This window comes from Watersipora subatra, chromosome 7 (genome assembly GCF_963576615.1).
Source record: "Watersipora subatra chromosome 7, tzWatSuba1.1, whole genome shotgun sequence".
Classification (NCBI taxonomy): domain Eukaryota; kingdom Metazoa; phylum Bryozoa; class Gymnolaemata; order Cheilostomatida; family Watersiporidae; genus Watersipora; species Watersipora subatra.
In genome coordinates this window covers 5,844,806-5,872,054 of record NC_088714.1, presented here as the reverse complement: position 1 = coordinate 5,872,054, position 27,249 = coordinate 5,844,806, and the positions used below count along the sequence as shown (strand labels likewise).

General features: G+C 36.7%; 1 protein-coding gene across 1 annotated transcript; it reads left to right on the top strand.

Annotated features, from left to right (window-relative positions):
- The first annotated feature begins 264 nt into the window (after positions 1-264).
- Positions 265-23,206, top strand: LOC137400367 (protein sel-1 homolog 1-like). The gene is made up of 17 exons (XM_068086695.1): positions 265-405; positions 2,347-2,583; positions 2,954-3,140; positions 4,604-4,843; positions 5,665-5,928; positions 6,060-6,123; positions 7,872-8,034; positions 9,395-9,508; positions 12,661-12,742; positions 13,507-13,664; positions 14,840-15,043; positions 17,199-17,349; positions 17,980-18,131; positions 20,286-20,526; positions 21,277-21,449; positions 21,620-21,742; positions 22,411-23,206. Exons 1-17 carry the CDS (start codon positions 265-267, stop codon positions 22,555-22,557), a joined length of 2,841 nt encoding a protein of 946 aa, XP_067942796.1. The 3' UTR covers positions 22,558-23,206.
- The last annotated feature ends 4,043 nt before the right edge of the window (positions 23,207-27,249 follow it).

The window sequence follows — 27,249 nt, the reverse complement described above, 5'->3', positions numbered from 1 at the left end:
ATACCGATATTTACTGGTAAAAGATACTTCTCTATCCTATAAGTCAAAGAATTAAAATACACATATAAAAAATCTAAAACTAATATTGATGACAAAAGGTTAAAATAGCCAATAAAAGTTACATCCTTACTCAAACGATCGTCCATGTTCGTTTGTTGGGTCCCGTACGACTGCATGTCTCAACAGTCAAACGAAAGTCATGACAGTCCTTAAATATAGCGGCTCAGCAGTTGAGATAGTAAAAGAGAGGAGGATGAGCTGATGATGGAGGGGACTCCACAGGCTTCAAAAAGATCCTCAGCAGGCAAAGAGGAAGAGAGCCTCAGCAGGCCTTCGGGAAAGAGAGAGAGAGTTCTGCTGGCATTTGGAGAAGAGGATGAGTCATTCGAGCAGTTTTCTTTTATAGTTGTCTAGCATGTGGGAAGGCTGGCCTGTGGGAAGTAGGTTGAGTGTTAGGTTCAATGATTTATGTCAGGTGTTAGAGGTACCTTGTTTGCATAAGTCTCCAGCTGGTGTGTGTGATGTAAAAATGTAGGGTGGAGTTCGTGACTAATTACTGGCATTCAGGTCTTGTCTGGCGGAAGTCTAATTTCTTTTGGTAGTTTTTTGGCAGGGTGATTGACTCATCTTTTGCGATAGATATCTTCCATTTTGGCATTTCTAATTTGCTTGCTGTGGCTTTTCTAGTTATTAGATTTTTTGATGTCTTGGGCGTCATGTTGTTTGTTCGTATTGGGTGTATACCTTGCGATCTGGCATCACTCCCTGTTTGTATAGACTTGTTTTGGTGATGTTTCCATACAAGGTTAAACTTTATCGGACTATATGGCAAGTTGTTAAGCTTTCTTTGGGACTTAACAGTATAGTAACATTTTAATAGTTGTATATTTTGGACATTTGAGTTGGCGTTGCACCGGTTTGTGTATTTCTTGATGTCATCTTATGGTTTTTATGAGCTATACGACCTCAATGCTTCTATCTTAAGTTGAAATGAAAATTAATGTAACAAAAACCAGATGTTTTTATATTTCTAGTTGAAAAAATTTTTACTCTTTTGTGTTTTTTAACTTGGAAGCTATCAGTATTAAACGCAAATTGTTTTTGAAATATTTAAATAAAAACCCGACATAGTTTATAATCATAGAAAGTATACCATACCAATATGCAATTGGAGAAATTTAATAGCATAATTTAATGCTAAATAGGCTACCTAATTTATCTTACCGATAATTCAATTTGTAACATTTTTACTCTGTTAGGGTTCAGATTCTTATAGACAAAGTTCTGTAAAAGTATCAGATATGGAAAATGTGGTGACTGCTATTATGCGCGGAGGTTGTCTAATTCAAAACACTTTTGATTCTATTACTTTGAGTGAAATTGTTTTTGATAGGCCACAACCATTTCTGCATCTATAATTTCTACTTTTAAAGCTGATGAAGCACTGTAATTTTCATTTAATATTGGTATTTGAAAAATAGATACCTTCTAAACATATATAAGTAATTTGCAACTAAGAAAATGCTATTCAAAACTATCAAAAGTTGTCCTACATCATATTTCTTGTAGACAGAACACATCAGTTACTTTTGTTTCATTGGATTTTTTCTCTCGAAAGGGAGTACTTAAAGTGTAATAGCAAATTTCTCTTTGCTGGTGTGATCATCATGATCGGTACAAAACTCAAGAGATGCTGCCATCATTCAGTTATAAATGTGTTTTACATATCTACATGTATCTGTAGCAATTTGCTATTTAGATCAATAAAACACATGTAAAGCTACATGCACTATCAATTGCAAAGCCATCAGTCAGTGATGTGAACAAGTTAAAAACATACTTTGATGCTGATAAATCTATTGTATATCAGATCTGAGCGAAAACTAACATTGAAGCTTTCATTGTTTGGGTGGTTATACCAAGTTCATTTTAATGTTAAATGTTATCAACAAGTTCATTTTTGTCACATTAAATTTACAACTTTGTGTTGTCGTACTGGTCTTTTCTGCCAGTATTTCTGTAATGTTCTCAAAAGATTGTATTTTAAGTAGATCAAGATTTGCCAAATCTTAGTCCTTTAGAGCTCCTGACCTGTGAATGACAGGTTTAGGTTTCAATCCCAAAAAAGGCTATTTGCGTTACCTGAGAAGGCTTCTGACATAAAATTGCCTTCGCCACCAAATCAATATTTCAGATTAGTCTACCCCGAATAGGGACAAAAGGGCAGAAGAAATTCTTTTAATAGATTACCGCAATTATCTCTTTTTTCTACTGCATACCACTTATTCTGGTTGGTGTACCTTCGGGATTTATAAATTATAAATATATATTGTTTTCATTTTGTAGCTCCAGACAATGGTGAGGACATTGCTAGTTTTGTTAATTCTATGCATAACAAATGGAATTGCTGAAGAGTCAAAAAAAAATGATGACCTAGATGAAACCATTGAGAGTACACATGAAGAGGAAATTCAAGTTCCTGTAGCTGGTGGCGCGAAGGTCGTGGTTCCAGTAATAGGAGAAGAACCAACGCAACAACATGAACAAGCAAAGCCTCCCAAAAGGCATGATCCTCGTAAAGAGGTAAGGGGTGTCTTGTTGAGAGATTAGCTTAGAGTTGAAATGAACAGAGACTTCACTCCCCTCCCCTAAAGTCTCTATGGATTTGTCACGTTGGTGCTGGTGCTTTTGTTCCACCGGAATAGGTGGTCTGGCTTACTTTCAAAATGGCAAAAGTTTAAATTCATACTTCTGCTGCACCCATGAGTCAAATAGCTAGCTCCAGAATGAAAAGTTACAATTCGTTACAGGTGTGAAACATTCTAACTTGTATCTACTGTGTGTTGCTGCTAAAGGTGATCTGATCATCTGGTACATTGAGAAGTTGCAAGGAGTATTACCTACTGAACACAAAGCTTAGTTCTGGTTCACATGGTTATTCCATTGTTTTTAGTTTTCCAAAGGAGAATATGGTGAAGAATCTGCTTCTCAGCCAACGAAAGACTCGGTGCAGCCTGGGGATCCAGCCATGCTGCCACCAGAAGTAGCTGATGCTCTTTCGGAGCTTCCTGTTGATGAATCTGATTGGGGGATGGATGAATTGGATTCGAGAGTTGCGGATCCGGATGAAGAATTAGATGGTAATTATTTAAATAAACAGAGATGGTGGCAGGTTTAACATTGGGTATTAAAGAAGGTTTGACAGAGGCAGATTACATGTGTTTTACTAAAATTGCCATGAGGCATACAACCTAATCCTATACTTTATTCACAAGTAATTTTTGTGCAACTGCTGTGATTGTTTAGCACACTTTCCCACAGACTGTAACACAGATAAATGGTAAACGTTAAGTTTGGTTAAGTAAATATTCAGTTGTATTGTGATAGGCAACCAAATTGTTATGTATCATTTGTGTTGCTTTGTGAAGAACCTTGTTTAAAATAGCCTACTATTCATAACATAAACAAATGTTGTCAATAATATAATTATGAGTTCGTTGTTATGGATATGCATTGCTAGAAAATACCAGTCTTTTTGTGCTATTGCCGATCAGTTTGAGCAATATTATATCACTGTTATAATAGCTCAGAATTCAGCAGTTTAATATTAGTAGAATATTTGTTTTGTTTTTATCAAGCTCATTCAAGTGTTGCAATGACAGCACATGGAAACTCTTCCATTTTTATTTATTATTAAAGTATGAAAATAGCCCAATTATTTAATTGTTCATTATATGCACACATATGGAGTATTGCGTGCTCAGCAATTAAAATGAATTGTCGTCAGAATTTTTTTCATCCCTCTGAACGAATGGCAGGCGAACAGAGGCAAGTAGATAGTACTTTATAAGTTATGATAGACTTTTCAATGGTGTATAAATAATGGTTACCTCCTAGACAATGTCTAAGTTAAACTAACTTCTTATATGGTATACAAGCTCTAAATTTGGTAAGAAATTTATTAAAATTTGACTAAGCATAAAAATTACTAAAAGTTTCATATGACACAAAAGGTGTGTAACACTCATCAGATCAAATGCTTAGTGAGGACTATACATAAAATTCTGCATTAGCGGGTCAACTGAAATAGAAGCTCAGCTATTAATTTAAGTTAACCAGCTAATGCAGAATTTTGTGTATAGTCCTCACTAAGCATTTTATCTGATAAGTGTTAAACACCTTTTGTGTAATATGAAACTTTTAGTAACTTTTATACTTAGTCAAATTTTAATAAACTTTTTACCAAATTTATAGTAAGCTCTACTTAAGTATTGAGCACTTTATGCTGACTTTTAGCCTATACTTTATTGTATGATATACAAGTTATATATTTTATGCAAGATATATAGTTACAATCAACCTTATATATCTTTGAAGATATAACAGTGTAAAAGTTATGCAAGTTATCATGTCATACCTCTTCTAATGCTGAATCATTCCTCGTTGTGTCTTAGTGTTAGTATTACTGTGCTAAGGAATGTAAGATATTGTTCTTTATTCTAAATTAACAGCAATTGTTGCTAAACTAGAGCTGCTAACCACCATGAGTTCCTTTCGGCATGTGAAACTGATTTCAAGGTTACAAATTTATCGCTATTTGTAGAGCGTTTTGACGCTCCAGACATTTTTGTTGCTTCCGGAGTGAGGAAAGAGCTTGTAGAGAGCGTACACACTGAGAAAAAGCACGATGACCAGAATGTGCTTTTGATATATACAATGACATACAAAAAGCTGCCTGGCAGCGTCAAATATCAGATAGACATCTGGCAGCAAGAGTGGTCCAAGACTAGTCAGCTATGGTCCACGACGCTGCAACATCAAAGTTACGTTAAAGCTCCAGATGGTAAGATTTGTTTCAGTTGCAGAGCCGCTGTGAGTCTGGCTTTTTGTTAAGGAGCTCTAGACATTGCTCTAATGTTCTCACAGGCTTTTCATTCAGTCTTTGACTTGCCTCTTCGCGTTGCTGTTGCTTGTGGCTTCGATTTATCATTCCTCGATTTCATGATAAATTTTATGGACTTGATAGGGTTATTAACATGTCAGCAAAGTAATATTAACTGTCCCACAATAGTAGTTTTATTCACTTTATAACGTTAAATATAACTTACATAAAATTTCAGTAGACTTTATTCGACAGTATCGGTACTATTCTATCATTTGCAATTGTTTTCATGTTTGGGGCTATCTGACTGCCAGGATGTTTCTAGATTAAAATCAGTGAAAGTTGATCGCGGTTAAAACACTGAGATTCCGGTGAAAGTGTTATTATGATCTAATGAGTCGCAAAGAGACCGAACCGAACAGAGACGTTTAGCGCTGCAGCTTGAACACAATAGCCGATATCAGCTATAGCGGCGACTAGTGACGCCATTTCAGCGCGTATCTTCTCAGCGGTTTAACCACGATCAAGTTTTGTCGATTTTTGTCTTGAAACGTCCTGGCAGTTAGATCACCTCAAACATCAACAACTATCGCAAATGATTGACAAATGCTGACACCTTTTGATAAAATCTACTTACATTTTGTGAAAGCTTATCTCTAATTGCTAGCATGAGATGAAATGCCTCACGTGTGTACTTCAATGTGATGGTAGCATGTTTTCCTGCAAGACCACAGTTCTGGATGGATAATGCAGAGTGAATGTTTTTTCTTATAATCTTGTAGAGAATATTAAATGGCACATACCGGAACCAAAAGATGCATCTGAGACCACCTTCATATCAGAGGGCGGTCAACCAAAAACTGGACCTGTGCCCGGTCTTCCCGCCACCCCTTCAACTAATGATGAATCTCATGGGGCTGGTTTGCCTCAATCACAGAGAGATACCGAGGAGGATACCGAGGAGGATACCGGTGAGGAGAGTGTGAATGATGATGAAGGTGAGGAAGAGCTGGAGGAAATGCCTCTCACTCCAGAGCAAGAGGAAGGTGAGTGATATTACTAACTTTGTCATAGAATGTTGGTAATATCGAGTTTTTAATATTCAGGTAGTTCACTGATTACGGGATGCTAAAATTCTCCTAGTAGGCTTGGAGCTTCTATTCCCTTGATATTTTAGCCAAGGAATTGTACGATGAAGGGCAGAAACTACTGACTACTGGGACTCTTTCCTCTGGTAGAAAGTAAGTAAGCTCTCTTTGCTCTATCAACTGTTTGCTCTTAAATTTTCTCTCAATCCTCGTTTTCAGATATAGCTGCCTTTTCAGCGCAGGGTGTATGAGAATCTCCCGCGACAACTATGATTAACATCAATATACAGTGAAACATGGATAACTCGCCCTCGGATATAGCGAACACATGGTTAACTCGACTGGATTTGCTTGGTCCGTTCCCACGCAATGATAAATGGCTCTATATAACTCGAATTCAACACTGTTATAACGAACTGTTTTTTGCCCAACGGCTACCGAAACGGTTGCTATCGCTTTAGAAAATCACTTTATTCCAAGCCATAGAGGTAAACCTCAACTTTTCGTAATTCATAAGCGTCGTTATTACCTCCATCGGCAAAATATTTTTGTCAACGACTGTTCTAAAGGTTTAGTGAAATTTGATTTATACTGCTATACGATTAATAGCGCGGACTGGCCCGGCCACGGGCGCAAGGATTTTCGCCACGCACATACAAAACAAAAATCGCATGTTGTTTTGTATGTGCGTGGCGAAAATCCTTGAGTGCGTGACCCGGCTAGCCCGTGACGAATATTTTTCCGAAGTTGATTCCGTGTTGAATCAACGTCGGAATGTTGAATGTTTAAAACGTCTTAAAATTTGTTTTTATTAAACGTATACGTTTTCTTAGCTAAAAAAACTATTCATCGTTTGACCTAAACACAGAATACGTGTGTACATTCAATAAGTATCCATTCAAAAAGCGTGAGTGATATACAATGTACTGTTAAACCTCGTAAAACTTTTAATTGAACTGCCTCGGAGTGTTGCTCTTAACGAATCCCAGGTAAAGTAAGGTAATCTTTCCATAAACTTCAAGAAATATCGGCAAAATTGATCGTGGGTAAAACGCTCAAAAGAAAAAGATGTCTTTTCTTTGAGCATTTCAGCAACGATCAAGTTTTGCCAATGTCAATCTAAAAAACGTCCTGGCAATAACATCACCTCAAACAACAAACCAATCTCAAGTGATAGAAAAATCTCTATACTTTTTGATAAAAACGTTTTAAACTTTACATTAGAAGCATTTAATTTGAAACAAGCCATTTGTGCTTTTGATTTCTATTATAGTTTGTATATGTTCATGTATCTACTAATAAATAAGTGAATACATGGACTTGTGACAGTACTCTGATAGCTTGAACACTCTGATAATTCGAACACTTTTGCTCGGTCCCTTGAAGGTTGAGTTATCCGAGTTTCACTGTATATATTTGTGAAACAAAAAAATGGAGGCTGTTACTTTATCAATTAGCTCACATTTTTTTTATGTTATGCAATAATATGTAGTGCCTATAGACCTTTGGAGACTTATCATGTGTTGAAAAGCCTAGAAACTTTTATAGACTTATTATGTGTTGTAGAGTCTATAGACTTTTAGAAAATTATCGTGTGTTCTAGAGCCTATAGACTTTTAGAGACTTATCATGTTGTTGTAGAGCCTATAGACCTTTATAGACTTATCATGTGTTGTAGAGTCTATAGACTTTTATAGACTTATCATATGTTGTAGAGCTTATAGACTTTTAGAGACTTATCATGTGTTGCAGAGCCTATAGACTTTTAGAGACTTATCATGTTGTTGTAGAGCCTATAGACCTTTATAGACTTATCATGTGTTGTAGAGTCTATAGACTTTTATAGACTTATCATATGTTGTAGAGCTTATAGACTTTTAGAGACTTATCATGTGTTGCAGAGCCTATAGACTTTTAGCTGGTGCGGCAGCTCTAAATCATACAAAGTCCCGGGAACTCGTCGCTTTCTCTTTCCTCTTTGGTGACTATTTGACTCGCAACATTTCTAGATCTCTTGAGATGTTTGAGCAACTCAGCATTGAGGGAAACCCACGTGGGCAACTAGTAAGTAACTCTCTACCAGTGTGATCAAAGTGTGCCATAAACCAGTATCAGATATTTGAGACATAATGTTATGTTCATCTATTAAAGTCTTTGTTTGGCAGGATTCTGTTAACTTGAGCTTTTCAAATTTTGTTACGTGCCAACACAGATACTAACTCCGCTGCTTCCACGAATCGCGTAGCATAGCTCGGCAAAGCGTTTGCTTATGGCCAAGTGATGCGGCTTTAACAGGCTTTGGATAAATTGTTTTTCATTAGTGAGTAGTTAATCTGTTACCCTACAGTATCTGGACTTAAGCAAAAGGAAACAATTATTTGCATGCTTTGAGCCAATAGAAAATATGTTTACTATTCATCTGTGCGTAGTTTCCCTTTGTAAAAACCATTTTTTGATCCCTTCCTCTACTCAACATGATTCGTTGTGACAGATGCTTTACAGCTGCGAATTTTCATTAATTTTAAATCTATGGGTGATTTTGGTTCAACAATAGTACTACTGAGATTGAATATTTTCATAATTGTCAGTAATAATAATAACAATAATAATGCTGTAAGCTGTAACAATATTGATAGTGTCTCACTCGGACACGCTCACGGTCTGTTCGAAAATGGCTGAAAAAGTGTCTGAGCTCATTCTGCAACACATTTGTGGTATTTATTTTTGGCATCCTCTGATGTAAAATTTTATGCTGATTAATTTGGTATCAAAACATTTGTTATAGATCATGTGGTTCAAACGTTATGAGAAGTTATATACACCCTTGTCAAATATTAGGTTTTACCGAATATATAATTGTGTCACAGTGAAAAAGATTACTGTGATTTGGTAGTAAAAGAGTTAAGTAGTTTTGACTCTCTATTTTTGCTTAATGCTTTGTTTATAGTCATCGAACGTATTCGTTAAGCTAAACATTTTATTGGCTAGTGAGATCTAGCAATCTGATTGGTTAGTTGAAACCGTTCTGCTAGTGGTAGGGAACTTGTTTGTTGGTATCTATAAGGGTAGTAATCCATTGATCTCTCTTTATTATTCCAGATGCCTAAATGTAATGACAAAAGGACTAATTCATTAAGATCAATAAATTAGAATTGGTCGCATTGAGTCAAAAAATGTTAAAATTTTGCGAAGAGCCGCAGGCAAAACCTTCCCAAAATGCACTGTACAGGTGAAGGTCAGCATTATGGAAACGGCATGGCGAGCGAACATTTTTATGCCGTTATTAGCGACGCAGCTTTATGTGAACATAAGCCGCCGAGCCTAGCGTCACAAGCGTTTTGCCGCGCAATATTACCGCCGGAGTCTCGCAATCGATATGGCAACCAGGCTTAACCCTCCATATTATGGAAATGAACTGTTGCAGGGCCTTGGCATCATACACGCAAGTGGCATACAGGTGAACTCCAGTCAAGCCAAGGCACTCATATATTTTACCTTTTCGGCTCTTGGAGGAGACGAGTTGGCTCAAATGATTCTGGTGCGTATCAGGTGCCTCTGGGCACTTCTTGTGTTTGTTTGTGTATCAGGTGCCTCTGGGCACTCTCTGTGTTTGTTTGTGTACCAGGTGTCTCTGTGCACTCTTTGTGTTTGTTTGCGTATCAGGTGCCTCTGGGCACTCTCTGTGTTTGTTTGTGTATCAGGTGCCTCTGGGCACTCTCTGTGTTTGTTTGTGTATCAGGTGTCTCTGTGCACACTCTGTGTTTGTTTGTGTACCAGGTGCCTCTGGGCACTCTCTGTGTTAGTTCGTGTACCACTCTTAAAGTGTCGGACAAACTACTATGAGCATTCATAGAATGCAGTAGAACTATCTCACCTGATTTTTTGTATTGATAGATTTCTTTCACTTAAGTGTGTTCTATTTAATATTATACATCAAAATATATAATATTTTAATATTCTATATTAAAATATATAGTATTTTAATATACTTGACCTACTCGAGTACTCAGTAGGTCTCCTGTACTCAGTAGGTCTCATGTACTCAGTAGATCAAGTGTACTCGAGTAGGTCTCATGTACTCGAGTAGGTCTCATGTACTCAGTAGATCAAGTGCACTCGAGTAGGTCTCATGTACTCGAGTAGGTCTCATGTACTCGAGTAGGTCTCATGTACTCAGTAGGTTAAGTGTACTCGAGTAGGTCTCATGTACTCAGTAGATCAAGTGCACTCGAGTAGGTCTCATGTACTCGAGTAGGTCTCATGTACTCAGTAGGTTAAGTGTACTCGAGTAGGTTAAGTGTACTCAGTAGATCAAGTGCATTCGAGTAGGTCTCATGTACTCGAGTAGGTCTCATGTACTCGAGTAGGTCTCATGTACACAGTAGGTCTCATGTACTCAGTAGGTCTCATGTACTCAGTAGGTCTCATGTACTCAGTAGGTCTCATGTACTCGAGTAGGTCTCATGTACTCGAGTAGGTCTCATGTACACAGTAGGTCTCATGTACTCAGTAGGTCTCATGTACTCAGTAGGTCTCATGTACTCAGTAGGTCTCACGTACTCAGTAGATCAAGTGTACTCGAGCCGGTCTCATGTACTCGAGTAGGTCTCCTGTACTCAGTAGGTCTCCTGTATTCAGTAGGTCAAGTGTACTCAGTAGATCAAGTGTACTCAGTAGGTCTCCTGTACTCGAGTAGGCTTGTGTACTCGAGTAGGTCTCATGTACTCAGTAGGTTAAGTGTACTCGAGTAGGTTAAGTGTACTCAGTAGATCAAGTGCATTCGAGTAGGTCTCATGTACTCAGTAGGTTAAGTGTACTCGAGTAGGTTAAGTGTACTCAGTAGATCAAGTGTACTCGAGTAGGTCTCATGTACACAGTAGGTCTCATGTACTCAGTAGGTCTCATGTACTCAGTAGGTCTCATGTACTCGAGTAGGTCTCATGTACTCGAGTAGGTCTCATGTACACAGTAGGTCTCATGTACTCAGTAGGTCTCATGTACTCAGTAGGTCTCATGTACTCAGTAGGTCTCATGTACTCAGTAGGTCTCATGTACTCGAGTAGGTCTCATGTACTCGAGTAGGTCTCATGTACACAGTAGGTCTCATGTACTCAGTAGGTCTCATGTACTCAGTAGGTCTCCTGTACTCAGTAGGTCTCCTGTATTCAGTAAGTCAAGTGTACTCAGTAGGTCTCATGTACTCGAGTAGGTCTCCTGTACTCAGTAGGTCTCCTGTATTCAGTAGGTCAAGTGTACTCAGTAGATCAAGTGTACTCAGTAGGTCTCCTGTACTCGAGTAGGCTTGTGTACTCGAGTAGGCTCGTGTACTCAGTAGGTCAAGTGCACTCGAGTAGGTCTCATTAAATATATAGTATTTTAATATATATAAACTTGTTTATATATTTACTTTTACATATATATATTTATATATATATAAAATTATATACTAGCTGTGCTATCTGGCGTTGCCCGAGCATTAAAAATCAGCTTATAAACTATGAGAAGTAATGAGAGTAATGGAAAATTTTAGTAAGCTAACTAATGGCAATCACTTACTTACACAATCACCCTGCGGGGTATGCAAAGCCGTTGGGTATTTGCGCTCATATATCGACTTATATCAGCAAGGTAACATTAATTCTCTGGGCGTATTGGGTAGGGTGTCAGACTGGTGAACGGTAGGGTCTGAGATCAAATCTTCTTCAGTATTGATTCTTTATTCCAAGGATTTAATAGCTAGAGTCGGAATGACACACGGATCCACATACACAAATACTTTGAGAAATATATACATGTATATAGATTAAAATATATAATATTTCAATATATTGTACTAATATAGGCCTGCATTATAAAATATTTATTTTATATTTATATAAATACATGTAAATATTATTTGTACTAGTATGCTGGCAGTCCCGTGAGCCATGAGAGATCCTCAGGTGTAATAACTATCAGTACAATTATTCCACTATGTAACAAGATGGTTGTTATTATTAATACTAGTAGCCCGGTAGTCTCGTGTGCTGTGAGAGATCCTCAGGTGTAATAACTATCAGTACAATTATTCTTCAAATCGACAAAGTGGTTGAGGGACGCAGTTGGTAGCTGGCTGGCAGCAAAATGGAATATCTGAGTTTGATTCCCACACGAGGCAATCTTTGCTTCTAACTCTTTTAGCGTGGCTTCAGACGGACACAACTCTTATTATAGTAATGATTTTAAAGTATGAAATTTATATATTTATTTGTGACACATATAAATAAATATTTACTATTTAATTATATAAAGAATGATATATAAAATGCTTCATGTCATTTTATATGGACAAAAAGTGCCTCTCATTTGTATAACAACTGAAAGTTTCAAACGAACCAAAAATATATTTTAGTGAATTGATATGTGAAATTTTTGAAAATGTGAAATTTGTTTATTAAGTCATCACATTTAATGGAACAAACGTACTCTTAAGAAATCAAAGCTGCCGTGACTTTCTGCTCAGGTGTAACCATGCAGTAGCGAGGTGATATTTATTCTAGCTTTTAATGTGCCTGTTTTTCATACAAGACTCTGGATTTAGTAATACACTCAGGATACAGTTTAAACTAGAACAGAACTGAACAGGAGTTGTTTTACTATCCACCAGGTGCCGGATATCTTAGTTGTCATTGCTTGTTTCTCTGCATACAGGGTTATCGTCACCTCTCAGGTGTTGGAGTACAGTCGAGCTGTGAGACTGCCCTAATATACTATAGTAAAGCTGCTCGCAGAGGTAAGCCTTTTTTGTTGTACAGGTTATATCTCTCTCTTAAGGCTGGTTCAGACTATATCACCGTATGCTGGTGTTAATCACACTACACTTTGGTGATTGTCTATGATAACAATGTTCATGCTATCACAGACCCATCTATATTTACATCAGCAAATAGTCTGCAACATTTCGTTCTCATTATGCAATGCTGTCGCAGAAATGATGAAATACTGGTCCCGCAGCAACTGTTATAAAATAAATCGAGCAATCCACGATGGCCAATGATGAAGTACTGGTCTCGCAGCAACTGTTATATAAGAAAATATAGATCAATTAAGCCGTGACAGCTAATCCCCATCACTGAAGTGGGGCACATTGCACAGGTTGTCATGGATGTTTGCCGAATTATTGGGAAAATTTGACAGCTGCAATAGTTGTCGATGTATGCCATCGGTTTACAGTGCACATACTCGATGGATAATCATTGAAGGACAACACCAACATACAGCAATATAGTATGATCTAGCCTTTACTGTTCTGATATTTGATAATAATTTACACGTATATGCCTAAAACTCTTTCGTTATTTGCTATTAGACATCTGCAGTGGTTTTCTGTGTCATACATTTACGATTATCATATAGCATGTATTTGCATCTTGTTATGGTGTGTAGAGGACATTGAACATTAATGTGTTGTCTTATTGCTATCATATAGCATGTATTTGCATCTTGTTATGGTGTGTAGAAGACACTGAACATTAATGTGTTGTCTTACTGCTGCAGTTGCTGAGCAAGTCACTGTCACCGGTGGACCAGTTGTACAAAGAATTCGGCTATATGACGAGGCTGAGGCTACAACGACCTCTATTTCTAATGTGCTTGATGATGACCTCATCCAGTATTACCAATTCTTGGCTGATAAAGGTGACACTTCAGCACAGGTGGGCTATATTTCTTCAACAAACATGGTTATTGAACATTAGGTTTGTGTTTGTAACAGCAGGTAAAAATCATAATCATGTGAGAAGGAACGAAATTAGGGTTAGGGATCCTACATTGTCAATTTACTTTGAAGCCAAGGATTCTGCTCTACCTCGTCCATACTTATTATTTTAACGTATCACAGAATATCTCTGCATGACAGAGAAAACAAACTAAAATATTGGTGTGAGTTGGGTTGCGGGTGTGAATAGTCGTGTTGATTTTAAATGGTTTATCCTAAAAGTCGCCTGCTAATTGCTGTTGGACAATACATGGCAATAACGGGTCTCAAACTCTGAAACTGAGTGAGTCAGCGAGCAGACTCAGCAAATGATGAAATGAAATTATAGTAATTGGAGTATGTGAACTCTGTGATTCTATACATTTGCCATAGAATATGTATAGAATCATAGAATCAATGGATTATACATATTCCATAGAATATGTATAATCCATCTTGTAGACTTAGTGAAATGTCTATTCATCCCTACCCAATTTTCACTAACATAGTTCATTTTTCAAGTATTTCAGTAAAGCTTCTCTTGCAGTCATACTATCTAATATACCTGAGTAGTAACGTACTTTATGATATTTATATATGGAAATGCCTGCCTCAGTAGCAATGCTCAAATTACAATATAACTGTGTCATCTCCTCTAGCCGAAATTGTTCAGGCTCTACGCCTATATCCTGTGCATATAGAACAATAACATACAGTCCATGCATCTGTGTGAGAGCTGTGACACTACCCTGCACTGCGCATGGTTGTCTACCTTATTTTCAGATCACATGTGTACAAATGTTGTCATTTCAAAGCTTTGGTTGTATTCTACTGTTTGAATTCAGACTAGATATCTTTATACATTGCTGTTGGATAACTGTCGGTTTTTGTTGATGTATCTGTCGCTACTAGGTAACACATGAGTATTTATACGTCACTGCTAGGTAAAGTGACGCAGTGAGTGACATATAAACACATGAGTGTTCATATGTCACTGCTAGGTAATACATGAGTATTTATACATCACTGCTAGGTAACACATGAGTGTTCATATGTCCCTGCTAGGTAACATATGAGTATTTATATGTCACTGCTAGGTAACACATAAGTGTTTATACTTCCTTTATTGTGCAGGTTGGTCTGGGTCAGCTGTATTACCAAGGTGGAAGGGGTATCACTGTTGACTACGACTTAGCTTTCTACTACTTCTTACAAGCATCTAAGGGTGGAGATGCTATGGCTGATGCATATGTCGGCAGAATGTACGCCGAAGGTGTGGGCAATGTAGAGAAGGACTATGAGACAGCATACGAATACTTCTATAAATCTGCTGAACAGGTTTGTTGTTTTACTACCTCATGGCATCTATATGACTGTCACATGTGTTCTAGTATTTCATAATATGTATTACTGTCAGATGTGTTTTAGTACCTCATAATATGTATTACTGTCAGATGTGTTTTAGTACCTCATAATATGTACTACTGTCAGATGTGTTCTAGTACCTCATATGTATTACTGTCAGATGTGTTTTAGTATCTCATAATATGTATTACTGTCAGATGTGTTTTAGTACCTCATAATATGTATTACTGTCAGATGTGTTCTAGTACCTCATAGTATGTATTACTGTCACATGTGTTTTAGTATCTCATAATATGTATTACTGTTAGATGTGTTCTAGTACCTCATAATATGTATTACTGTCAGATGTGTTTTAGTACCTCATAATATGTATTACTGTCAGATGTGTTTTAGTACCTCATAATATGTATTACTGTCAGATGTGTTTTAGTATCTCATAATATGTATTACTGTCAGATGTGTTTTAGTACCTCATAATATGTATTACTGTCACATGTGTTTTAGTATCTCATAATATGTATTACTGTCACATGTGTTTTAGTACTTCATAATATGTATTACTGTCAGATGTGTTCTAGTACCTCATAATATGTATTACTGTCAGATGTGTTTTAGTACTTCGTAATGTGTATTACTGTCAGATGTGTTTTAGTACCTCATAATATGTATTACTGTCAGATGTGTTTTAGTATCCCATAATATGTATTACTGTCAGATGTGTTCTAGTACGTCATAATATGTATTACTGTCACATGTGTTTTAGTACCTCATAATATGTATTACTGTCAGATGTGTTTTAGTACCTCATAATATGTATTACTGTCACATGTGTTTTAGTATATCATAATATGTATTACTGTTAGATTTGTTTTAGTACGTCATAATATGTACTACTGTCACATGTGTTTTAGTACCTCATATTATGTATTACTGTCAGATGTATTTTGGTACTTCATAATATGTATTACTGTCAGATGTGTTCTAGCACCTCATAATATGTATTACTGTCAGATTTGTTCTAGTACCTCATAATATGTATTACTGTCACATGTGTTTTAGTACCTCATAATATGTATTACTGTCACATGTGTTTTAGTATCTCATAATATGTATTACTGTTAGATTTGTTTTAGTACGTCATAATATGTATTACTGTCAGATGTGTTTTAGTACCTCATAATATGTATTACTGTCAGATGTGTTTTAGTATCTCATAATATGTATTACTGTCAGATGTGTTTTAGTGCCTCATAATATGTCTTACTGTCAGATGTGTTTTAGTACCTCATAATATGTATTACTGTCAGATGTGTTCTAGTACCTCATACTATGTATTACTGTTAGATGTGTTCTAGTACCTCATAATATGTATTACTGTCATATGTGTTCTAGTACCTCATAATATGTATTACTGTCAAATGTGTTCTAGTACCTTATAATATGTATTACTGTCAGATGTGTTTTAGTATCTCATAATATGTCCTACTGTCAGATGTGTTCTAGTACCTCATAATATGTTTTACTGTCAGATGTGTTTTAGTGCCTCATAATATGTCTTACTGTCAGATGTGTTTTAGTACCTCATAATATGTATTACTGTCAGATGTGTTCTAGTACCTCATAGTATGTATTACTGTCACATGTGTTCTAGATTTAGATTCTCGCAATGACTGTAAAGACTTATTTATTTAAATATCTATAGGTTACTCTAGCTACTCCACCCACTTACTCACTCCACCAGCGCACTCACTCCACCCACCTTATCACTCCACCCACATACTCACTCTACCCACCTACTCACTCCACCCACCTACTCACTCCGCCCACCTACTCACTCCACCTACTCACTCCACCTACTCACTCCACCTACTCACTCCACCCACCTACTCACTCCACCTACCTACTCACTTTACCCACGTACTCACTCCACCCACTTACTCACTCCCCCACCTACTCACTCCCCACCTACTCACTCCACCCACCTACTCACTCTACCCGCCTACTCACACCACTCACATATTCACTCCACCCACCTACTCACTCCACCCACCTACTCACTCTACTCGCCTACTCACTTCTCAATCTACATACGTACTACTCCACTGTTACTGGTTGAAACTTGTTTTAGGAAAATCCAATAGGCCAGTGTGGACTTGGCATGCTATACTTAAAGGGACATCATGTAGCTAAGGACCCTGCGAAGGCATTCTACTATTTTCAAAAGTCTTCAGAGAAGAACTGGGTTGATGCACACCTTCAGCTCGGCCTCATGTACTTCAGTAAGTCTCATGTATTCAGTAGGTCTTGTGTGTTCAGTTGGTCTCATTTACTTCAGTAGGTCTCATGTTCTTCAGTAGGTCTAGTGTCCTCAGTAGGTCTTGTGTACTCAGTAGGTCTTGTGTATTCAGTAAGCCTCATAAATTCAGTAGGTCTCCTGTACTCAGTAGGTTTCATGTTCTCAGTAGGTCTCATGTATTCAGTAGGTCTCATGTATTCAGTGGGTCTCGTATACTCAGTAGGTCTCGTGTAGTCAGTATGTCTCATGTACTCAGTAGGTCTCGTGAGCTATTTGAAACCTGAATATGTCATATTTGAGTTTGTATTCTAAACTTTCTTATTTCATGCTCACTTCAATTAATCAAAAAACGATCACACCTGGATGTTGTTCATGTGAGTGGATGATTTAATACTGTAAGTTAAATATTAGTACCGCATATCAGCTCATTACCCACATGTCCCAATATTATGCTTACAACATGGGTAAGTGGATTCAGTCACCTCCTCACTGCTTTCTTATTTATTCTCTTCAAACATGTGACTCTTCGACTTGGACTGTTGCAGTGAAATGTTTTGCTATCGCCAGCTCATTTCCGGAAAGGTTCTGCATGTCTGATATGTTTTTGCTGTAGGAGGTGAAGGAGGTGTCAAACTAGAGCCCAAGCTTGCTCTCAAGTATTTTAATCTCGCGGCACAAGGTGGAAATGTACTAGGTCTCTTTAATCTTGCCCAGATGCACGCAGCTGGTATGGGTGTTATGAGATCATGCCACATCGCTGTCGAGGTAGAATCTTTGGCTAAACTTTGCACCCAATCATTTTGTTCTGCTGTCTACATTGTGTAATTTAGTGAAATCTTGTGCAATATCACAGCTTTGTTTCATTCTACACACATGCTATAAATCTACAGTAGTAACGCACCTATTTTAAACTGAATAGTATAGCAATTGTAAAAACCGCAATAACTAGTCTATATTGAGACATGAATTTTAACTGTTAATATTGTATGTACTAAATTATTCATAATGTTAATAATGAACCATAAATCGTTATGAAGATGATCATTAAAGGTTGACTTGCAACAAAATTCACATGACAGTTATTTGATATGAAAAGATTCACCATGTCTTACTCTGTTGTGTTGTAGGTGCAAAATCTGTGGAAACGTGATTACAAGCTCTTAAAAGCTAAAAAACGAACAGTTAATCGCAGCCACACGAGACCGCCGTAGTTTGGATTCTCTTTCCAAAACGGCTCAAATGTGATGTACATGTAGTTGTGAGAGATGGTTTCTGTTTACACTTTCATGCAACCTTATTCGTCGAAATATTTTCACAAATATGCTTAACGCATTCAATAAAACCATGTTTATTGTTCTTACGTGTCTGTTTTATCGTCATTGTAATGCTGTCACTTTTAGCAGTGATATCTTATAACTTACCGTAAAAATTCGTTTAATTTTTTAGCCTTAGCCTGAAGGAGTACATATCATTGTCTGATAATCATGACGAGCCTGTTGGTCACTTGTGATAATCGAAAAGTGCTGCAGAAATTATTTGCGAAGTATTGGGTCACATGGTCAGATTACGACTTGCCGATTAGACCAAACCGAAACAAAACTGTAAAGTAGCGAGCATCTATGTTTGATACGGGTCTTCGGTAAAACCCGGAGTGTTTGTCATAAACTAGTGCTACGATAAGTTTTATATTGAGCTTTTTATTGGCCTTTCAATTCACGTGAGAACATCACGTGACAAAACAATAACCAAATTTCATGACCACGTCAGAGAAATGAAGAGATTCCAATCTACGGCGGCTTTTCGTTTTTGAGCTTTTTAGAGCTTGGAATCACATTTTCACATATTTGGTACCTACAACACAACAGAGTAAGACATGGTGAATTTTTTGATACCAAATAACTGTAACGTGAGTTTTGTTGCAAGTCAACCTTTAAACCTTTTATAGCACAATTCCAATAAAGTAATTCTTTTTAGTTATGATTTTGTATAATTTAGTTACAACTCTGATTTGCATCATGACATTTTGTCCAAGTTTTGCATTTTTAAACTGTATAGGAAGCAAACTTGTGTATGTGGATATGTTATTGTCAGCTATACCGACTTACTGGTCACTACGGTAAAATTTGCTATTCAATGACAAAAGCTTATTAGCACTGTCATACATACTTTTATTCTTTGGCTTGCAGACTTGCCATTTACTGTTATACAGACTTGCTGTTTACTGTTATCCAGACCTGCCATTTACTGTTATACAGATTTACCATTCTTTGATATACAGACTTGCCATTCATTATCATACAGACTTGCCATTCACTGTCACACAGATTTGCCATTGACTGATATACAGACTTGCCATTCACGGTCACACAGACTTGCTATTTACTATTATACAGATTTACCATTTACTGTCGTACAGACTTACCATTCACTGTCATACAGATTTCCAATTTACTGTGATGCAGACCTGCCATTCACTGCTATACAGACTTGCCATTTACTGTTATACAGACATTCCATTTATTGTTATACAGACTTGCTATTTACTGTTATACAGACCTGCCATTTACTGTTATACAGATTTACCATTTGATATACAGACTTGCCATTCATTGTCATACAGACTTGCCATTCACTGTCACACAGATTTGCTATTTACTGTTATACAGACTTGCCATTTACTGTGATACAGACCTGCCATTTACTGTCATACAGACTTGTCATTTACTGTTATACAGACATGCCATTTGTTGTTATACAGACATGCCATTTACTGTTATATAAACTTGCTATTTGCTGTTATACAGACATGTCATTTATTATTATACAGACCTGCCATTTACTGTTATACAGACCTGCCATTTACTGTCATACAAACTTCCCATCTACTGTTATACAGACATACCATTTACTGTTATACAGCTGTACAAAAATGTAGCTGAGAGGGGACCCTGGTCGAAGCTGCTCATGGAAGGATTCGATTTCTACAAGCAGGGTTATGTTGATGTGGCTATGCTCAAGTATCTTGTGGCTGCAGAGTTGGGCTATGAGGTGGCCCAGAGTAATGTTGGCTACATACTAGATACGGGCGAGACTGATGCTTACGCAGACAATGAAAAATACCGACGAGCCTTGCTTCAGTGGACCAGGGCAGCTGGGCAAGGTGGAGTTATACTGTGATATCATTTGGGTGCCACAAATATGTCTGCAAGATTTTATGGTTGTTGGTTAGGGTTATAGCGTGTTGTGAGGTTGTTACTATTGACGGCCCTAATTTGTTTGATGTCTGCCGGTTTTTATACTTTACATACCTCATAGGTTTTTTTTGAAATATTATTACCGTATTTTTCAGACTATACACCGCACCCCTATGTATGCCGCATCTGCTTTATTTTCCAAAAACGATAATAAAACAATACATAGGCCGCACCTTTGTATAGGCCGCAGGACTCAGTGCAGTGTTTTTTAACGCGGCAGCAACTTTGCTGTTTAAAATGGAACAGTGCCTAAATGTACTGTTTCGCATTAACTGACGCTTTTTAACCTAGTGCCTAACGGAACAGTACCATTAGGCATTGTTTCGTATTTTCTTTCACCGCTAGAGGCGGACTAACCGGAGATTCTGGTTAATGCGCCCTAGCGGTGAAAGAAAAAGCCACAGATTAGCCGCACCCTTATATAAGCCGCATGGCTCAAATCATCAGAAAAAAGTAGCGGCTAATAGTCCGAAAAGTACAGTACCCCATCTATATCTCGTTTGCTGATGCATCAACAATGTAGTCTTTGGCATTGCGTTTTATAATCATTCACTCCGTTTTTCAGTCCTTTAAGCTGTTGAAAAATTAAACGCTGCACCTGCTCAAAAAAGTTCTGTAACAGGTTGAATTGTACCCAGCAGGGAACTCTTTTGTAGGTTCCACAGTGGCACGTATAAAGTTAGGGGACTATCATTATTATGGCCTTGGTACAGATGTAGACTATGAGCAGGCTATCCAACACTACAGAGTCGCTGGGGAACAGCAAAGCAATGCCCAAGCTATGTACAATCTTGGTTACATGCATGAGGCCGGTCTCGGACTAAAACAGGTAAGACAACTCACAGTCAGCAGCTATCAAATATTTGTGAATCCTTTTATGCCTTAGTGTACTTATTTTACAAAGGTGATCTACTTATAGAGTAACTTAAGCAATATGTACAACATGTAGGTTCAATTGGCACTTGCCAGCCGACATTGACAACGTATTGTCTGTTGTAGGACTTGCACTTGGCTAAGAGATTCTATGACATGGCAGCAGAGATGAGCAAGGAGGCATATCTACCTGTTACTCTGGCACTAGCCCGACTCAGCTTCCTTTCTCAGATTGATGCCTTTAGTGATGTAAGTTCAATACCAACTCTTATAAGAGATTTCTAATGACTGGTAGGGTAGGCATATATTTACCTTATTATTTACATGTATCTTACTACTTACCATATTACTTATCTCATTACTTACCTCATTACTTACCTTGTTACTTATCTCGTTACTTACCTCGTTACTTACCTCGTTACTTACCTCATTACTTACCTCATTACTTACCTCATTACTTACCTCGTTACTTACCTCATTACTTACGTTGTTACTTACCTTGTTACTTACCTCATTGCTTACCTTGTTACTTACGCTGTTGCTTACGCTGTTACTTACCTTGTTACTTACCTCATCCCTTATCTCGCTATTTCTCATGATGTAGCTTTTGTTTGTTAAAGGTTGCTAGAAGAATAAAAGATAGAGTTTGATTGAGTAATTTTATTCTCTTCTGTAACAATTATTTTGTATCAGAAGAGCACTTGTTAAAATCTGTTCGCCACTGTGACTTATCTGTTCCATCATGATATCATCATCATTACAGTATTTTACATGAAACAACTGATTTACTTCATCTGATACTGTTTAGTATTCCTTTCAATGTTAGTCAGCATCATCGCTGCCTGTAAACAATGGTGTAAGAATTACAATCTATTGGAATATTTTCTGTATTAGTCCAACCATGCTTTCTTTTGCAGGCAAGCAGCGTGTGGAATATAGTCACAAGTTTTCATCCGCAGCTGTATTTTGGCCCCTCTTGGGACATGTATATAATAACAATCTTGGGGATGGCATTTGGCCTTATATTCATGATTCGGACTCGTCTTATCTTGCCCCGTATCTAGGTCAATATCTTTTTTGTCTGCTGCGTTTCTCCTGCTGGCAATTTGATGATTATTCCAAGTTGCCATGGAGTGTTGATATTACCTGTTGTACTTGTCAGACAGCACCTGAGCTCGCTGTACTCCCAGCTCATTGGGTTTATTTATCATGAATTACTGTATATTTTTGAAGGCATTTTGTAAATATAATTTAAAGTTATTCCTCCTTCATTCTATAACATCCATAGAACTATAACCATATCTCTTATATTCGTAGAATCAACTTGTTCAACAGATCTACTTGTGATAATCTATGATTTGCAAAATTTTTCTTTCACCTCATATTTTTGTTTCCTCAGATTTAAGGAAGCTGCTTCATTATGCTTCAGCTGGATTCTCGTTACAATATTGATATTCTATGGAGGTTATAGTTCACGTAAGATCTAGAATTCGTCCTTTGATAAGAGCCTTCACACTTGATAGCAAATATGGATGAGCTTTGGGAATTACTCGAAAAGCTGACAATTTAGAGGCTTTTCATGTGCTGATGCTGAAAAAGTTGCAATCTTAGCAGTGCTCCTCCAGTGTCTCTTCCAGAGTAATATGATGAGAAGTACACATAGAATGTGATCGATATTCTTTTCCTAATTGGAATAGTCTGTTTACTCAACTTGATTGGTTAAAAGTCATATTTGTTTCATGTAAAAGCTTGACGCTTGTAAAAGCTTGTTTCATGGAAAGCTTGACGCTTTCTACTGTTACTTTTACGATGTATTTTTAATCAATGTGAGGATTTGTATAAAGCATTTGACTAGCGATCACATGGCTGGCTAGTTGGCTGTAGACTGCAATTAATTCAGTCAACTATACATAAAATGTGATGGGAACATGCCATGGATGACTTAATCAATAAAATGGATTCATCAGCCACCAATAGTTTTAAAAGAGATGTCAAGAGTCACTTAGTAAACCTGTATTAATCAAGACTGACCTACTTTTTCAATTGTGGTGTAACGCTAAATGACTTTATTGCTGAGTTATGCCAACTTCTGTTTGTCCAGCACCTCGACTAGCTGCAGTGTTACTGGCATGTGGGCCTCATCATACCTTGATATGTAGTACTTAAGTTTTCATCCATGTTTAATCAATATTGTAACTATATTTATGTTTTGTTTCATGTTATATTTTCACTAATTGATGAGATAAAACAGACAATAGAGAATCCAAATTAAACAAAGAATATCGAGCGTATTGTATTTATACTTCTTTCCTATCATACTCTGGAAGATGATTTGCAAGCTATTCCTGGAGAGCAGCAGTTCTTCACTTCACGGTCAGTTGTAACGGGCACTATTAAAAACCTGCAGCAAGTGTCAAGTGCAACTCTAAATCTGTTTTCGCAGATACCGAGTAGTGGAGAATGCAAAAATATTTGATGAATTGGAACTATTTCAATGTCTATTGTTGCAGTTTTGCACAGACGTTATATTAACTAGTTTAAAATGGCACCATATTTCAATTTGCACTTAACCAGGAAGCTGGGAAGTCTTTCTAAGGAATCTTGTAAGTTGACATGTAACAGCTGATATGATGTCTGAACCTTCATAACTGGTGGATACATGTATAATATTGCTTTAATGAAGGCCATATCAGGTTATCAATATATAATGTTGCTTTAATGAAGGCTATATCAATATATAATATTGCTTTAATGAACGCTATATTAAGTTGTCAATATATAATATTGCTTTAATGAAGGTTATATCAGGTTATCACTATATAATATTGCTTTAATGAAGGCTATATCAGGTTATCAATATATACTAATGCTTTAATGAAGGTTATATCAGGTTATCAAAATATAATATTGCTTTAATGAAGGCTATATCAGGTTATCAATATATAATGTTGCTTTAATGAAGGCTATATCAGGTTATCAATATATAATATTGCTTTAATGAACGCTATATTAAGTTGTCAATATATAATATTGCTTTAATGAAGGTTGTATCAGGTTATCACTATATAATATTGCTTTAATGAAGGCTATATCAGGTTATCAATATATACTAATGCTTTAATGAAGGTTATATCAGGTTATCAATATATTATAATGCCTTAATGAAGGCCATATCTGGTTATCAATATATAATGGAGGAACCTTTATTTGTCACTTATTACTTTGCCTCTTCGCAATGTACTTCCTAACAAACTGATGTTTTTCAAAAATAATAATGTCTGGCTGTACTGCAAACACCCTTTCACTAAGTTCTATTGTTTGCCTTGTATTTGCACCTGATCGTTGATCTGCTAGATTCTCACAATTAATTCTAGGCTTTGTGTTAGCCTTTCTCCCATCTCTCTTGTTTTTGACTTTTTGTGTTTGATGTGTATATGATGACATAATGTGTTATGTTTTTAGTACTGTTGGTCATTATTGTATAATTACCAGCTTTATCTTGTCTGAAGAGCCCTCACTGACTGACTTATTTACTTCTCAATATCTAAAAAACAGCTATGCAAACTTTATCAAGCAATGTGTACATCACAAATAGCAAACACAAGAGCTCACAGTACACAGTGTATTTCTTTAAGAATCAATGTATTTATATATAAATATATATACATAAAATAGATAATAAAATAGCAGTGTAAAATTTGATAAAAACTGTATTACTCAAAGTTTCATGCACAGGCAATCGTCAGATACAGAAGAATAAAAACATAGTATGTAAAGTTTTCTTACCTATAAAATAGATAATACTTCAAATTCTGCGCAACATACCACGTTCTATTAGCCTAAGGCTGTCAAACATATCCTCTGATCAGAAAGCGTTTGAAGAGGCAACTCCAGTATATCAGGCAGCCCTCAATGAAAGTCAATACCAATACCAACTGAACTTTCAACCTACAACTAACCGACTGAAAACCACAGCCCTACATTGCAACATTACTTGGTTTAATCCTCCTTACAGCAATAATCTCACCACCAACCTCGGCAAACAACTCGTTAAAATTTTAGACAGAGAATTCCACCACCAATCTGCTCTAAAAAAGATTTTTAACCATAACACCATCAAAATGAGCTATAGCTGTATGCCCAATGTGGAGTATATGCTGTATATCATCAACAGCCAAAACAGCAAATTATTAAATCCGCCACCAACACCTAGCCAAGATGTACCTACTAAGAAATGCAATTGTAGAAATAAAACACAATGTCCACTGAAGGAAGAATGCATGGCTAACAATATCATCTATCAGGCCACTGTTCGAACAACAAACTCTACAGAAACCTACATTAGTTTAACATCAATCAAGTTTAAAACAAGGTTCGGAAACCACACCGCATCTTTCCGCCACCGCGAAAAAAGTTTGGCGACCGAACTCAGCAAGTATGTCTGGAATTTGAAAGACCAGGATATTGACTACAACATCTATTGGCTTATTATTACTAGAGCCGCAGTCACTTACAATGACAAACATATGTGTAATCTTTGTATTGTGGAAAAAAACTATATTTTATGTAAACCTGAATGGGCGAGCTTAAACAACAAACGAGGTTTCGTTTCCTCATGCCGCCATTTAAGTAATTTTATGCTTTCCAAATTCAAACCATCCTAAAATTTTAATGTTTTAAACTTTTAGCTTTTATTTGATTGTACTGTATTTCTTTATAAGATCCACAAGACACAATTTACCATTAGTGTCTCATGAGTGCTAAATATTTTAACATCTTTTTAGCATGAAACTCTAAGTTATACAGTTTTTATCAAATTTTACACTGCTCTTTTATCTATTTTATAGGTAAAAAAACTTTACATACTATGTTTTCATTCTTCTGTATCTGATGATTGCCTGTGCATGAAACGAGTAATAGTTTTTATCAAATTTTACACTGCTCTTTTATTATCTATTTTATAGATGGGCTCAAGAAACTTCGAGCACTTTTATGGACAACGGGATACAATTCTGATTGTTATACATACATATATATATATATATATATATATATATATATATATATATATATATATATATATATATATATATATATATATATATATATATATATATATATATATATATATATATATATATATATATATATATTGTTGCCTCACGCCGGTTAACCCGTATGGGTGGTAGTTTCGGCTCTAACTCGGGTCTCCTACCAGAGACCTGGGAGTTTGAGCACTTGCCTCAAGATCTTAGCTGTTCCCAATAGCGCACTTTTCTGCAACTCACCTGAGTTGATTGCTGTTGGTATTTGGGCAAGCCACATTTTATGCGCTGGTGTTATTGCGCCCAGTGCCCCAATGACTACTGGGATTACAGTTGTTCTTACATCCCAGCATTTTTCAATCTCTTCTCCAAGAGGGAGATATTTCTCTACCTTTTTTTTTTCTTTGCTGTCTATATTGTAGTCATTGGGTACTGCTATATCTATTATAGTAGCTCTTTTGTTCTCCTTGTCTACCACCACTATATCTGGTTGGTTTGCTAGGACATGCTTGTCAGTCCGGATGTAGAAGTCCCAGAGGATCTCAGCGCGATCATTTTCATTGACCTTACCAGAAGTTTCCCACCAGTGTTGTGGCTTATTAAGGCCATACTCGTCACATAGACTTCTATACACAACACCTGCGACATGATTATGCGGCTCAGTGTATGCATTTCCTGCTAGCTGCTTGCATCCACTGATGATGTGTTGGA